Consider the following 18,029-nt stretch of genomic DNA (forward strand, 5'->3'; position numbering starts at 1 on the left):
GTTCTTATTCAACTTCATAAGAAACTGAAGCCTGTTGAAAATGCTTTTACCTACAAAAAAAAAACCTTTCCACAAAGATGACCCATTTTTCTCCATATGAAACACACGGTCAGGTGACCTGATTTATATAAAACCAAGCGTTTTCATACAGCATTATTATTTATATATGTGTGAGAGCGTGTTAAAGTCTTACTTCTTTAACTATTTAAATTGAAAGCGGTTTGATGTGTGAAATATTCTGAACTTTATTCCTCTAGTTTCATTGCAAACGGATCTTGTTTGCATTCCCACTGGAATACAATAATGCTTCCTATTACCTTTATAGTAATAGTTATTCCCAGAGTGTTATTCCCATAATTGTCCTTGTCCTGGTTTGTATGATCAGCTTCTGTACTTCTATATTGTGTGTTGATCAATGTATGAAACACAGGAATTCAACTCGATTGCGGTGATCATTTCTCTCTAATACATCATTCTGAAGACATACTTTAGGAAAACAGCTACTCATTTTTATATCTAAGAGCTGTACAGTAAAAGCCTTGGACCCTTTGGTGGTTTTCGCAGTTGTTATTTTGTAATTTTTTTTGTAAAACAAATCCTTCTAATAAATAAATAAATAAATAAATGTAATGAACAAAGAAATGTAAACAAATAGCAAGAAAATAATAAAAGAAAAACAATAATATATAAAATAAATATTAATATAAAAAAAAATCATCTACAAATAAAATAAATCATAATAATAATATAAAATAATAAAAACATTGCAAAACAATAGATTCATAAAAAATAACACATCAAATATATTAACATTAAAAACATAAAAAAAATTGTTGGAGACAGTTCCAGTAATTATAATATATATATATAATAAACCCTTTTACAAATAAATTACAATTACAATATGAATAGTAGTATTAGTAATAGAAGCAATGTAAAATAATTATTATCATAAAATTATATATCTCAAACAAGAATAATAAAAATGAAAAAAAAAAAACAGATAACAAAACAATAAAAAATACATATTTTAAACAAAATAAAAATAATAACAATAGAAAAACAATTATTTGAAAACAAAAATTAAAATGCAAACAACACAAAAAAATTTATATTTTCGTATTTAAAACCAATAAAACAAGAAATTAATTCAAAAGTAATAACCAATAAAGCTCTATATAGTGTGTTGTTCCAATGCATAAAACACAGGAGCTTTGAGCAAGCACCTGAACTCGATTGCCGTGATCATTTTCTCTCTAAGTCATACTTTAGAAAAACAGCTTTTCATTTTCATATAAGAGAGCCGTATGGTGAAAGCGCTGGACGCTGTGATGATTTACGCAGTTGTGATTTTGTCATTTTTTCTCAAACATGTCCTTCTGACCCCTTACCTTCCCTTGTTTTCAGTGAGAGAACAGAATCGTAGACAGTTTTAGCCGCTGATCAATACAAAGACCCCTGATAGTGGAGAAGATGATGGCGCAGTATGGAGGCTCTCGCTTCAGTCACGCTCAAATCAAAGCTAATAATGGACGACTAGCTGACTTTAAACAAAGCTGATCTATAGAAAAGAGCTCAGCGATAGACTTCACAGCAATCACCTTCACACACCAGCTGAAAGAAATCCCAAATGATTCGACAGTCTAACGTGTTTAGCAAACCAGCATATTAGACTGATTTCTGACACTGAAGACTGGAGTAATGAAGCTGAAAATACCGTTTTTGACCAGCGCAATTAATTACATTTTACAATATATTCACAGACAAAAATGCTATTTTAAATCCAAATAATATTTCACATTTTTTCCTGTCATTTTTAAGCAAATAAATGCAGCCCTGGTTAACAGAAAAAAACTTTTTTTAAATCTTACAGGCCCCAGACATTTGTAACATGTGTTCACTTTATAAACATAGTTATATTTTATTTTTAATCTTAACATTTTTGCATTTACAAAATTATTATTATTTTTATACAATTTTACTTTTTAGTTTCTAATATTACAAATGCATCAAAGGTTTTATATTAAATATGTTAAAATATATAATATAATAATTATAACATATGTATTCGATAAATGAAGATATCCAAGCAAATCTATCGCAAACCAGGTAAAAAGAAGAAAAATAGGGGTGAGATAATGATAAATGAATGAATAAATAAGTCTAAGCAGTGTTTTAAAAGGTAAATAATAGAAGAATTAATTTAAATCAATAATAATACATTTCACCAATACATTAAAATGATATTAAATGGAGACGAAATGAGATTTTACTGAGTTTCTCAAATTATCTGCAATCAAAAGATCTAAATATGAACTCAACAAGCACAAACTCTTGGAGTTTATAATAGAGAAGCAAACTGTGTTTTTGATTGATAGGAAACTGTAATGTCCTGACAGATATGAAGACCACGCTCTGCTTTTACAATTTGCTTGCCAGCTCCAGAAACACCTACAAATGTAAATGAAACCAGTAGAGCAGCGTTAATGACGATAAATGATCATACGTGCGGCCCGCGCTGTGATAAAACCTCCTCATAGCACTTAACAACACTTTTACATATTCAGACTTATCTGAGGACACAGAAACGCCATGACGAGCCAACAATCATCTCATTTCTCTCACAACAGCTGTTGAGGACCTATTAAACCATTTCACACAGTCAGAGAAGAGTTGAACTCCAGTGCAAGAGATGAAAACAACACAGAAACCATCAATTCATGAACACTGACGTTAACAGGAGCTCAGAACTGACTAATGATGAAGTAAGTGACTCAACAGTGTAAGATAATAATTAACAATAATAACTAATATTTAAAACAAATAAAACATAAAAAATCCAATGGAAATAAAATGCAAATGCATTGAATTGTGGATGTGTTGCAAGCTGTGTTAATGCTGACATGTTCGTGTCGTCATTAAAAAAGCGAAGCTGAGGTTGTGAATGTGCATCTATGAAACGAGCAGATCGTGCATGTTTGAGTGCATCTGTTTTTGCATTGGCCTGTTTTTCCCTGTATGCAAGCCAATATTCATTAGCAGTGTTTCTGTCTACAGCTCTTGGTTTTGCATTAATTGGACGGGCTGGAAATGGTTTCAGCCAATAGCATGCTTTCAGACTGGTTTCTTAATTGGTTAAACAGAACGAGTGATGAGCTTTTCCGAGACTTCCCTCATCTCCATCTTTTCATATTGATCTTGACAAGCCACTTCATGCAATCAGTAGCACTCTAAATGCAAATAAAATTAGATGTTTGCAATTTCAACATTCATGTCATGTGCGTGCAGTGCAACATGATAAATAAATAAATAATTTTAAAAAAATTATATCGATAATAATAAAATGTTTAAAACAAATATAACCAAAATAGAATAAAACATTTAAAATAAAATAATATCTAATATTCAATAAAATAATAATGCATGAATCAACAAATGAATGGAAAAAAAAAACATTGGAAATAAAATGATTAACTATACACAACAATAATAAACATATAATAAATAAATCAAAAATAACTTAAAAAAAATAAATGATAATAATAATGATGATATAAAAACAAAAAAAAATAATGTAAACAAATTATTAAAAATAATAAAAATGTAAAACAACAGATTAATAAAATTAAATAATAAAATAAATATAATATTTAAAATTAATATAATATTAATAGTAGTAGTAGTAGTAAAATATTTTGTAAATCATTAAAAATAAAATAATTGTTTTGAAATAAAATATAATAAAAAAATTTAAAAATAAAATTGTATTAATAATAATAATAATAATAATAATATATATATATATATATATATATATATATATATATATATAAAAACTGACGAAAATTAAGCAGAAGCATTTAGATCAAAGGGTTTTTTAAGATCATGAAAATGTAGAGCATACCATGGTACTGAGCGATTACCATACTCATATACTATGGTATTAATACTGTATAATATACTTGCATCCAAAAAGTCATAGCACATGCTGGTTTCGTGAGAGACAGAGCATTCTGGAGATCTCACTGAAGTGTTGGACAGTAAGAGCTGTAGCTCAGAAGAGCAGACGCAGCATTAAGTGTGTGTCACTACAGCTGTCTCACACTTCTGTGAAGACTCAACCTGTTAAACGGCACAATACGTCCAAACCCCCGCACATCTGAAAGCTGCCAGAGCTGTGCGACTCGATGACTAATGCCGCTCCATCTGAGGAGTGGCTACATCCAATCTGCCCCCATTATTTATTCAAACTTACACAGAAACTACTGAGCAAACTCCCCGAGCAGCACACTGTCAGCGGCTGCGCATCTGCCTTTGATCCAAGCCTTTATCTCGGGTAAACACACCTGACAGACGGGCCACAGTGCAGCCTTCAGCGGCGCAGAATTATTCTGTTTAACAATGCAAAACAATTAAGGAAAAATGTCATGATGACAGACTCTCTTCTAAAAGACGGCAGAGCACAATGAGGGTAGAGACATCAGAAAACATCAGATTCACTCAATGCAACGTTATCTAACAAGGTGGGCACGAACGTCAAGACACCTCTCTGTGACAGCTATCCATGAATAAAACATGAATACAGCAGCTAGACAAGAGCGTCATGCTTTCTACGTGGAGACTTGCTTGGATGCCGAAACATGCATGAAACAATCATCAATTGCATCCATAAAGAAATGCATCTATGTTTTATTATTCTCTCCATATGCATGCATTGTTGTCATGCTTCTGTGACATATTTTTAAGCACCAAAACCGCTTTGATTTCATTACGGGGAGAGACTAAGATTCACTGAGACATTTTACATCAGCTTTTTAATTCCCTATGCTATGCATTACATATGAAGTGTGCAATGAATAAATATTAATTGACGTTGCCGGTACAAGTTAACAAAGAGAATTGGTTTGTAACTCAATATTTCTGGGTGTGCATTCAGCTCAGCGCAGGTTTAACTAGTTTTATAGTCCAGCAGCTGGACATTTCCCTGCACTGCTGCATACAACAGTGTTTCTGACTCACAAGCCAATGAAATATGTCCTGAAACGCTACACATAAATGCATATTTTCTGCAGCATTCATAATTCAGCACTAGCTGAGATTAACATAAGCTGATCCAAGGCTGGTAATATGTTTTTGGGGAGTTTATAAAGACTGTGTGACTTCTGTGTGGCGTTAAGTCATTTTCTTCTGGATCTACTGCAAACTTGCGTCATGCTATTTTTTAACCACAATGCTGCGAAGAAAATGACACGATCCTGGAGACGCTTAAAAGTCCTTCAGTGGGTCTGTGCAAGACTTCAGATTCACAAAAGATGACGAACCCTTTTATTTTTCATTGTTTAGGAGACTAGAAAATCTAATGGAAAATCAATAAATCAATCCCTGGATTAAAAAGTGTGACAACTAGCCCCAGCATCCTCGTTAGATGAAAACTTTCTTGATGTTTGATTATTTATCACTTCATGAAGTTCTTCAGATCAATGTTTTGGTTTCTCTGATCTTTAAAGCACCAGACTGTTTTTTTCTTAACACCTAGAGAGCATGAGAAGCTCTTTGTGGAACATCAAAGCATCTCCAGTGACATCAGGCTGGTTCTAAATGGAACACATATTTTCAAATGTATCATTTCTAAAAGCTGCAGTGCGAGTGGAATATAAATCCCAAGATACTTCTACACGCTCATGTTTTGGTCCTCCAGGGATACCCGTTTCATCTCGTGAGGTTTAATCTGCATACTAAGGAGCCGCGACTCCTCAAATCAAGCTGTTTGATTCTTGCAGGGGTCTGTAAGCTTGAGAAGCCCTTATTATAAATGATAATCCCTGACAGGAGGATCTGTGTGATGAATGTTGAGTTTCTTAATGGACGGACACCCTCGGAGGGGAAATCACATTAAACATACATTTTCTTGACATGCATGGTGTAATTGCTTGTTCTAACTACTAATGAGCTGCTGTCATGAAGGCCAGTGATATACGAGTCCTCATCTGAGCGAGTGACATCAGCAGCGTAGTAAACACGAGTGACGCTCCGCTGGGAGCCAGGCTCGCAATGAAATTCAGCAAACTTTGGTGGCCGTAAGCAAATAAACGGATAAACAACACACTAATGCATATGGGATCATGGCTATGATCTCAATGAATACTAGCCTCCTACTGTGTTTGCTTTGTACTACCTTCTATTATTTTAAAAGAATTGAAACCGTATGTATTAAACCCTGACAGATGTCTCCAACAGCAGCATGCTGCATTGATGTCACTATTGACTGTCAATGTCAGGTACTGTGTCATCCTGGAAATAAAAGCGGTTATGAATTTTTTTTTAAGTCATTAAAGTAAATACAAATAAATAAAACGAAATAAATACTATATATATTTTTAAAAAAATAAACAAATGACATTATTGTAAAAAAAAGTTAAATAAAAATAAATATTAAAATAAACAAATAACATCATCAATAAAGCCAATATTAAATTTATGTAAACAAATTGCAAAAAAGAGATTTGTACATATGTAAAAAAAAAATTTTTTAAAGTATTATTTTACTATTATAACTAAATATTATAAGTGACATTCATGTAAATAATATATAACAAAAATATATGATGCATTTAAATAAGTGAATATATTTATTTATATTAATGTAAAAATGATATGAAATCTATATTTATGTAAATCATTTAAATTTGTAAAAATCATTTATTTAATTATATTTATGTACAAAAAATTATTATTTTATAATTGTGTACATACTACAAATATAAAATACAAACAATTATTTTAAATAAACACATTTATAATTATGTAAGAAAAAACATGAAATTTATATTTATGTAAAATAAAAAAACATGAAAATATGTAAAAAATAAAAACTATATTTGATTATTTTCATATTCATGTGAATAATAAAAATAAAATAATGTGTATATAATAAAGTGTATTCAAATTAATATATAATATTATTTCTATATACGTAAAAGCAAAAATAAATATTATTATGTAATAAATACAGAAAAAATAAACCGTTTTGGCAAGTCTTATTAAATAATGAATCGGGATGTTATAAAAATAACAGCGAATTATATTAATAAATAATATTATTTCTATATATGTAAGAGCAAAAATTAATTAATAAATAAATATTTTTATGTAATAAATACAGAAAAAATTAATAGTTTTGGCAAGCCTTATTAAATAATGAATCGAGAATAAACAGAGAATATTCACAACACTTGAAATGAAAGGACAAGTTTATAGAAAACCTGCATACTAGGCACAGTTTCAATAATACATACTGCAGCACTAATACACATATAATACTAGTAACAGACACAAACCGAAAGCCACAAAACTCTTGATATCATGGAGTTTTTCAACCACTCGAGCAACATCAGAAAGTGTAACCACAGACAGATAAACAATTTACGAAGCGCTTATTTGCGGGACGGATCTGTGTGTGTGTGTGTCGAGCTGTGTCACTAACACCATTACCGATAACTAATCACTTTCACTAGGAAAAGCCACATCCAGACGCCCGACGCCAAACTACTGGAGAACTCGGACGCCTCGAGGGTGAGAAATATCGGATTAGCTGCTTTCTTCACGGGTGAAAAGGTGCATGCTTCTGCTTTGACCTAGTTTGCTGGCAGGTCACTCTCCGTTCCCACCCGGCCACAGGGGAAGCACCGAAGAGTGAAATGAAATACGCGTGTAGAATGAGACACGGCCACAGGATTCGCTCCTCCTTCGTCGTGTTTTACCTCCTCTCCTTCAAGAGCACATCTGTGAGCGAGCATCTATTAGCGAGAGTTTGAGGCTGCTGATCTAAAACATGGAGCATATTTAAAGGAATAGTTCAGCTTTTTTTTATTTACTCGCTTCTGACCCACATGCTGTTATCTTGTTCTGTGGGACACCACAGGAGGCTTTTTTTTTTGAAGGGAATTATGCTGCTGTTTTATATACAACAATTCATAATGACAACGACTGTCACGCTCCAAAAAACACCATAAAGAATCATATACTCGCACAAAACTGTCTATACAACATACAAAACACATTCAACATACATATGCACTAGTTTGTTTTATACCTTTATATATATGCTGCATTTAATTTATGAATAAATGTGAAATAATATCATTTAAAATAGTTGTTTTCTGTGTTGTATTTCCAGCATCATTCCTCCAGTCTTCAGTGTCACATGATCTTCAGAAATCAGAATAATATGATGATTTACTGCTCAAGAAACTTGTCTGATTATTATCAGTGTAGTATTAATAATCTATCTAAATGTGATGTATTTTTTTCAAACTTCTTCAAAAATGTATCTTCTGCGCTCCAATGACACAAGCAAAAAAAAAACAGATTTAACACTTTCCCCGTGTAAGTGTTTGGACGAGCGCAGAAAAGAAATGACATTTCCTCCCAAACGCACTCGACACCGACAGCTTAAGAAATGTTTGAGCAAGTGCAGTTTATTCTGTAGACAAAATATGGCTCATGATGATGAATTCTCTGGGCTGTGTCACCGATCAGCCGTGGCAGGTGTGTGAGATGAATGTGCTTTGGTTTTGGGTGCTGAAACCTTGACAGATATTTGGCCTTGAGTCTGTCGCTTGCTGCGTTATCTCCTCCCAATTTTGCACTTAAATACTGCAGCCCGTTTTAATAAATGCAAATGCATGAGGGGCAAAAAAACACACAACTGCAACCTTGACTCCATGAGACTCCCATTCCCCGTTTGACTTTCTATTCACACATTTTCATAACTGACAGTAAAGAAGACGTATGAGGGTGATTTGTTCTCGGCTGCGCCCCGTGCCGATGTCCAGGCTCTTTGAGATCATGAATCATAACGGACAACGTGCTTTACGGGGAAATACGGAGTGCATTCGCAGTAAATTGATCTTATGATGAGAGTTTATGTCTTGTTCCATACAAACAACTGGTAGAATTGATAAACCATAAATTCTGATGAGGCTAAGACCTCACTATAGGAGATACATATCATATTACCACATATAGTTATTGTTAGGCTAAGTTATGTTCAGTTAACACAAACTGGAGCCTAAAGTGTTAAACAAAACAACAACAACAAAAAAAGATTCTTCAAGGTTGTAAATAAAGATTATTAAAGTGTTTTTCCACTTCAAAGTGTTACATTTAATAAAAAATTGAATTGCATTCTTTTGTAATTATCAGCGCTGTTTTAGTATTAATCAGATATTATTATAACTTCTTGTAATATTTTGAATTAGTTTTTCATTCTGGTATTTCCCTTTTTAATTAACTGTTAAACAATATATTAAATATCCCAAATTCTAAGTGAAAATCCTTTAAAAGATTTTCAAAGATTTTTACTAACACTTTAGATTAGGAAATATATTCACTATTAACTAAGAGTTTACCCCTTAATAAACTCCTAATTTGCTGCTTATTAATAGTTAGAAAGGTATTTGTTGAGACATTAATTTGTGCTTTATTAGTACTATAAAATGCTGTTAATATGCATGCTAATAAGCAACTATAGTAGTAAACATTTGAAACCTTTCATCAAAAGTTATCCTAAAACCAAAACAATACCCGTTCTTATCTCAGGTCAACTTTAGTGAACTTTTTTTGATCCAGCTCAAATGTTTCAGTGAAACTAGCAACCAAAACAGCTACCAAGCCTGAGTTTAACAATATTAGTGTGTGATTTCTGTATTCTGTGACTTAATTCCAGTAGCTTTACCGAGTGAAACTTCAAAAATAAAGACTTTTCCTGAACACTCTGCTTCCATTGGTCAATCAAACAGATAGTCCCGCCCACAATGCAGAAGCTGACCTGTCAGATCAATGTTTTTGAAAGCATGACAGTTTAATTCTTCTCAACTCTCAGCTTTACAAAGAACACTACACAAATTCTGACTTATTATTTTCAGAACTTTCAACTATTAAACAAAAATATGGACCTAAATGATCAGGAGAACCTTTAAAGGAGCTTTTATTCTCTAGTTCTAGCTATAAAGAAACCAAGAAACCAAAAAAATGACCTAAAGAACCTAGAAAAAAAAAAAAAAATTAATCTCCAAATCAAAGAGCTTCTCACGAAACTTGCAACCAAAAATAATTACTGATAAGAAGATCTTTGATCCTCTGGAATGAATGTGCGTACTAGGTAAGCAAAAGCAAGAGATTATGGTTTATAAAGTTTATGGTTTATAAAGTCGCTTCAGAAGGCCTTTATTCACACCTAGGATACTTTTATTATGGATGGATGCACTTTATTTGACGTCTTTTGGACTATTGAAAAATAACAACCATTTACTGCCATTATAAAGCTTGGAAGTGCCATGACATGTTTTTAATATAACTCTGGCTGGATTCATCTGGAAGTCATATACACCTAGGATGGCTTGAGAGTGAGTAAACCATGGGGTGATTTCCATTTTTGGGTGAACTATCCCTTTAAAGACCAGATAACGTTAAACGAACGTTCTATTAATGTTACTGGAAGAATGTTTGTTTATAACTTTGAGAGAACTTTACAGGAACATTCCTTGAGAAATGGAAGGTTCGCCTAAAAAAATAACATTCAGTATGTGCACACTTCATCTTTAAAGAAGAGGTTTCTCCTCATGTTATCATTCGTCAACACAATCCACTTCCCAACATCTAGAGGAACTGAAATCCCTCGCTCGCCATCTCCTTTCTTCCTGCTCTTTAATTGATTCTGCTGGCCATTTTTAGCAAGACACGGCAACATACTTCACAATTATGACTAAGCTTCTGCAACACTATGGTGGCAACTCAGTTTTATCATAAAGCACACGACACCGCCAAGAGTAAGCAGCCACACAGTCATGATTAAATTGAACACTTCAATGCCTCCGGACCAGCTTTCAGCAATGATACATGACCTAGAAGTAAAGATAACATAGTAGGGGATGTCAGTCTTTCTGACCTGAGATCAGATAGGGAAACCCTCCTGATATGCTTAGCGCAGACACTGAGTGTTTAGACGTGATTGATTCTGAGCCAACACACCGGCCCGGATCGCACCAGTCTGCCTCGGTGCTGAATATAATTGCTTTGGCAGAATGAACAGTCTGGGCATAATGTGAAAAAACTGCTGTTGCACTACTCTGTTAATACACTGGCCGCTGTATTTGTCATCTGTATTAGTAACAGTCACATTTCTGGACCTATTACTATTACAAATAGGTAAACAAAGGCTGAGTGTCAAAAAAGAAATATACTATCACACCATATTAGAGCTTATATAATATTAAACAAAGGATCGAAACGTGTTTTACAGCCTGATGAAGCACAGGAACCTGTTTAAGCCTCGAAAAGAGCTTTTTATTCTTGAGTTCTTCACAACAACAACAACAACAAAACTCTTTTTGAGAATTAAGAAACTGAAACACAGATCTGAAGCACATATGAAACATCGAAATTTTACACCTTGAAACCTTACACTGCCAAAAATAGTTACAAGATGTTTTTTTTTTTTTGATAATTGGAAATAAAAGAAAAACAATGAAGATCTTTACATTTTCCACTACGTTCCAAAAAAATAAAGCTTCAATTATTGTCATGTTAGTTATTTTATATCAATTTTATATAAATTAAATTCCAATGAGTAAATGTATTTGCATAGCAACTTGCCAATTACAGAAAAAAGCAGAATAATAAAGAAAAAACACAAAAAATAGAAGAAATGAATGGAATGTAAACAGCATGAAATGAAAACTGTATTATATTATAATATAATATTATATATATTATTATATATATTGTAATATATTATATATATTGTAACTATATTGTAACTATATTATAATATTAAATTATATTATAATATTATTTACGTAGACGTATAAAAATAAATACCATTCTCTAATAGATAATATAAATGTGCAAAACACATTTTTACAGAAATAAAATATAATATTAATTTATGTATTATGCATTATATATTTATTATATTATATTATACATTCCATAAGTAAATAAATATTATAAAATAAATAATATTTATGTAAATTATGAAATTAAAGAGAATTATATAATGAATAAATAACATTGTTCATTTAATTATATTTATGTAAAATATTATTTTTTTTTAGATTTGTATTAAATAAATAAATAAACAGTAATAGTAATAGACTGTAATATGGTCCTTTAGAAAAGCACATATTTTATGATGCTTTAAAGAACCCACATGGGCTTCACTTTTATTTCTTAATAAAACATCTATGTTCTGGTGTTTTAAGGATCCCAGAAACCAAACACTAATCTGAAGAACTGTAAGAAATCTGGTTCTGGAAATCTGAGGAGTGAAACCTCAACAGCTGTTTTCATCTCTACAGAAACTAACAACTCAAGAGCCTCGAAGCAGGCCACAATGCTTTGCAGAAAAGAACCATTAAAGAGCCTTTACGCTTAAGTGTGTGCTCCGGCATGAAACTACTCCACAAGCGAGCCCCTGAGTCCATTCTAAAGATCGAGATATAATAATATCCTGCTAAATCCACCTTGGAGGCTAAGAGAAAAATAGAACTGATTTCAGAAATGAAGCTTCTGTTGATGGCTCTTCAGGGCACAAGGACTTCAAAACGAAGAGTGAAATTGGGTCATTGGATGCAAACAGGCCTGTGTGCACATGTGAGTTCAGCCCACTTCCAACAGAGGCACCAGCTGAGCCCAGCATGGCTTTGATTGCGGCTCAATTGGACATGAGGAGGATATTTCAGGCCTGTGCTATATGGTTTGTGCCAAAGTTTACATGTCTAAGAGATCGGATGCAAAACCATGAAACAGGTGGAAAAACCATACAGATGCACACTGCATGAGAAAGAGTTGAGGGAGAACTCACCCTAGCAAAGACATGAGTGTAAAGTTGATTCTGTGTACAAACTCATGTATGAAATAAAATAATCAATAAAACAACAATAATAAGTAATACATTTAAAGTTTTTATCCTGTTAATATCCATCCTGTTATTTTATATAAACTACATTCCAATTAAAATGCTTAAATGGAACAGCATTGTCTTCAGGCCAATCATAGAGTTGTCAAATTTAAATGTCAAAAGAAAGAGTAAATAATATTTTGACTGTGAAAAATGTGGGAAAAAAATGCAATGAAAACTGTTTGAATTTGAAGATAAGTAAAAATGTATATATTTATTTTCATACTGATTCTGAGTTCGGGCTCTCTTTCTCTCATTTATATATATATATATATATATATATATATATATATATATATATATATATATATATTAACCAGCTGGATGATAAACAAGTGGAAAAATCAACCACAAAGCAACACCCTTTTTTTTTTTATCAAGATATCATTTTTGCTATAATGTTATTTATTTACAATAACTAATCAAGCAGTTTCACGTCTATCCTTGTACTGTTCAGCTGGTAGAGATTTATATGTGATTCAGAAAGCATGTAGTAATAAGTAATGCAAAACTCTTTAGCGAGAGTAATGAGTACAGTAATCTAATTACACTGCTGGTAATGTAATTAGTAGCTGGTAATTAATTCGTTTTTTAAGAGTAACTTACCCAACACTGACGTCCATGGAATAAAAAATACAAAAGGTAAATGCAATTTTGTAAAAACCACAGTATATATTCCACAATTCAGAGTAGTGATATTTTATCTTGCAGAGTTTACAGTTTTTATTAAAATTTTGAAATAGCAACACTTCTTATACTTCTTCCTCTCATAAAAAACAAAAAACTAAAAAATCTATATCACCAACAACAAAAAACTGCACCATAGAAAAACCATGTTTTTGGATGCTATGATATCTTGGAGTGGAAAGATCATGATACGCTACAGCACTTGAGCGTCAGGTGTGTCTGGACACCAGTGCACTCTCATTTATGGTGCATCTTCAATCTGTGCAGAAAGAAGAGCAGAATTCAGCTTCCATCACCTCAGATATTGTATCCTGGAGTGCTGCGGTGAGCCAGCGGCTTCCAAAGTTCATAACCATCTGTTTCAATTACAACACATACTGTATGCATCTCATTTCCAACACGCACGAGCTCAGAGTGTGACATCACTGTCGTCTTCTGTTAATGGTGGTGACCATCACTCTGCATTAGCCTGCATCAGAGCATCAATTTCCCCTGATCCACTCTAGTAAAGCTCATTCTGATATATTCCTTCAATCCAGATTCAACATCCGTGACCAAATACAGATGAAAGCCTCTAAATAAATGCCATCTACACTGGAAATGCTGAAGTCAGTCACCTTACTGACCGCCTGATGCAAACCGCATGCAAACATGCAACCAAACATGACTGATTGACTTTATGCAACTCATACGGGTTTAGAGACATACAAGTTCACCTAGAAACCAACTCATGATTAACAAGAACCAGTCTGAGAAGACACTGGATCTGCCAAAGCCTGACAGGTTAACTAGATATCCATTAGAAGACAGTATGTGCATTTTGGATAAACAGAAATACGGTTTACACACATTTCTGCTCATTTTATTGACCTTTTTTTTCACATTTATAACACTTTATTTTTTATGTTAAATTGCATTGGCATTAAATTTCAGAAAACTAGTTAATGCTGCTGTATGATTGTTTCTAATACAACAGCTGAAAGTGATGGCACAAGAAATGCTATCAAAGATTTCTTTTCTTTTGCCATTAGAGCAAATGAAAACACAAAAAATTATATTTGTTGTTTCCACTCACAACTAGTTTACCCAGCTATGATGATTTCTGCGTCTGAGAACAACAAAAATGTGTGGTTCAGATAAATCCGCCCCTCAACGCAGATAAAAACTGTGATTGGTCGTGTCACTTGTCAATCAGAAAGACTATTTCGAGATAACATCAGGTACAAGTGATAAAGCAACACATAATTCATATATAATGGTCCCTTTTCACAGCTATCTTGCAAAGTTTTTTTTATATTATGACACTATACTTTAATGTTTTTTTTTTATCTGTGAATGTTTTTAATACAACATCTGACCAACATAATCTCTCTCTCTCTCTCTCTCTCTCTATACCAGATGCAAGCAATGTGATAAATTGACACCTATACTTCCACAAACCAAAAAAAAAGTGCATACTTTATTTTCAACACCAATCAACTAGTATAAAAATGACATAAAACAGGGCAATCATTTTGCACATAATGTTACAACAGTGCATACATTACTATAGATGTATCCAAAATTCTACACCTTGAGCTGGTTTGCAGGTTCTCCACGTGGTTAGCAAACATCCTGACCCAAACCCCTACAGAACCAGCAAACCAGACCAACCTGAGCTGAACCCATCCTAGGCTTGTTTTTAAGATGGATTTCTCAGCAGGTAAGTGTTTTATTTCAGACTTAAGTAGACAATTCAGTAGCAATAGTAGGTCTGCAGCGCGTCGTGCATCAGCTGAAGGTGCTTAGCGTCGATTGTGTTTTGTGACGTCACAAAGAGCGGCACGTGATGCCTTTAATTAAGCTCCTGAACTCCTGCACCTTAATTATTTACTATTAATAAAGTTTGTTGTTTTAAAACGTTTTGTTAATAGGCCTATTTTAAATAGCCTTCCATACATAATATCGATATTATTATGAAATATTATTATTAATAAGTTAACAGTCATGATTGTGCAGATCGTGGCATGAAACAGTGCAAGTATTTCTTTCTCCTGACGATACAACCGCTGCGGCGCACCAGACCCCCTGAAATACACCAATTATGCGTGTACTACAGTAACAGACACTTAAATCAAGACAAAACCGCTCATTCTGACACTATTGGAAATGAAGAAGCACACAACACCATATTCCGGATCCTATCAACTCGATGCGTAAAACCTCTAATCAAGCCCATCCGATGCGTAAAACACCTGCATGTTATTTGCTGGATTAATAATTACCATCTCAAACTTCCATATTACTACATATTAATACATCACTGAAACATTATATAATAAACTACCTCAACTAACATCATTAAACGACATCAAATAGCCTAAAATGATCGTTTGATATCAGGTAGGCACACTGCAAAGTTCCTCCGCAACTTACTGCCGTTATTCCAGTCCGCGGATCTCGCTGAAAACAAAAAAAAAGACGTTTTTCACCACAAATTACTGCAAATAATATGAATAACGTGATGCTCACCTTTGCTGACGGAGTCTGTGATGAAGTAAAAGATGAGATAGAGCGGTAAAATCATTCCAATAGTGTGTGAGCCCCGCAGATCCATGATGCGCGACTGATGCTGCACGAGACTGACTGACTCTCCTCAGCGCGAGACTCTCTCTCTCTCTCTCTGTGTGTGTGTGTGTGTGTGTTCGGCTCTCAGTGGCTCTTTCACGCCATCCTGCTGCCTAAAACATCTGAATACAGTCTACATTAAACACACACACACACACACACACACACACACACACACACACACACACACACACACACACAGAGAGAGAGCGAGAGCGAGAGAGAGAGAGAGAGTGCTACGTCCTGTGCTCCACAAACCATCTGCGGCTTTAATTCAGTCTCATCAGGTTTATGAGGAGAATCAGTAATGCTGTCACTTTAATATTTAAACTAAACGCGCCAATCAGAGCTTACATATGACTCCGAAATTCCAATTCCAATTAAAAGTACTAAAAAAAACATTTTATAAAATATAATCTCTCTATACTACATGTATGCAAACACATAACATAAAAACTGAATTAGCTTAAGACGTTATTTTTCAGAAACCTTTATTTATTAATACTGAATACTTTTGAAGAATGCACTGTAAGTCGCTTTGGATAAAAGCATCTCTGCTAAATGCATTAAAAAAAATTCTCTTTATAAAGTTCCCTGAAATAACGTGGCTGAATTGTTCTGCTGTATGATAATGAATGCTGCCTGTGATAACTGTTTTGATAGTCTTGCACTTAATTTAATATATTCACTTTTTAATTTTATATTGGTACTAAATATTTGAACATACTAAATATCTAGAACATTGTATTATCTAGAACATCTAGTCATTCAAAAAAAATAAATAAATAAATAAATAAGGCATAATTAGTCAGACTTTATGGTGCAATCATTTGTTTTATCACAATATCTTTTGCTGAACTATTGCTGCATGCACCTAATTAGTCCATTAGTAATCAGACTGATGGCAACGCCTCAATCTGCCCGACTGAGCTTGATCCCAATGATATTTCGATCTGATTGAATGTAATGAAATCAATAGGAAAATAAACTAAGCGTGTAACCGCTTGAATTTGACTCTTTTCTTAATCAAATTCAAATACAACATGATTCTGTGGTGCATATGTATATCAGAGATCTCTATTAACTGTGAATGTGCAGCTAGCAGCAGCAGTGGTTGTTTGCTTTATACACTCTCTTCCTGTATAAGTGGGTGGTTTAAAACTGCAAAGTGAACCAGACATTCATGCTAAAGTCTGAGACTACAGGAGATATTGTCTAATGCATTAGTGTGACACTGAATATCTCACTTTCATTCCCAGTATAAAGCCTCATTAATGACCAGCATGTGAGTGTGCAAGCGTTAAATCAGTGTGGACCCAGTTAACACATGTGACCGTCCTGTACCTGTTTGAATATGAACAGCTGAGCGCCGATCATATGATTTATAATAACAGAGAACAGTTGTGGAGCTAATCAACATCAAAACTGCTGAGAATGAGCTGAAGCATCTCATCTGTGAGACAGAAACAAACACACAGAGGGGACAGAGTGACTTTTAAAGAATTAATCAGACACAAAAAGTTTCCTGTGGAACACAAAAGGAGACATTTTGAATTATGCAGCTCTATTTGTACAAAAACAGTTCAGTGACCACATCTGTCAAGTTAAAAAAAAAATACATTAATGTATCACAGCGATAAGTAGACAATACACAATAAATAAGTAGTAAGTAAATAAATGAATAAGTAAGAAAATAAATAAATAAATAGTAAGCAAATCAATAAATAAACAAGTAAATAAATGAATAAAGTAGTAAGTAAATGCATAAGTAAAT

General features: G+C 33.3%; 1 protein-coding gene across 4 annotated transcripts in view; it reads right to left on the reverse strand.

The window, feature by feature from the left end:
- The window catches only part of LOC132132082 (contactin-associated protein-like 4), a 103,606-nt gene extending 87,300 nt beyond the window's left edge, over positions 1 to 16,306 (reverse strand). For all 4 annotated transcript variants that reach the window (XM_059544320.1, XM_059544321.1, XM_059544319.1 and 1 more), the window contains exon 1: positions 16,160 to 16,306. In XM_059544320.1, coding sequence (XP_059400303.1) covers positions 16,160 to 16,244 — 85 coding nt within the window. In that variant the 5' untranslated portion in view covers positions 16,245 to 16,306. The remainder of the gene's footprint in view (positions 1 to 16,159) is intronic.
- Positions 16,307 to 18,029: the final 1,723 nt, after the last annotated feature.

The sequence above is a fragment of the Carassius carassius genome, chromosome 49 (assembly GCF_963082965.1).
Source record: "Carassius carassius chromosome 49, fCarCar2.1, whole genome shotgun sequence".
NCBI classification, from domain to species: domain Eukaryota; kingdom Metazoa; phylum Chordata; class Actinopteri; order Cypriniformes; family Cyprinidae; genus Carassius; species Carassius carassius.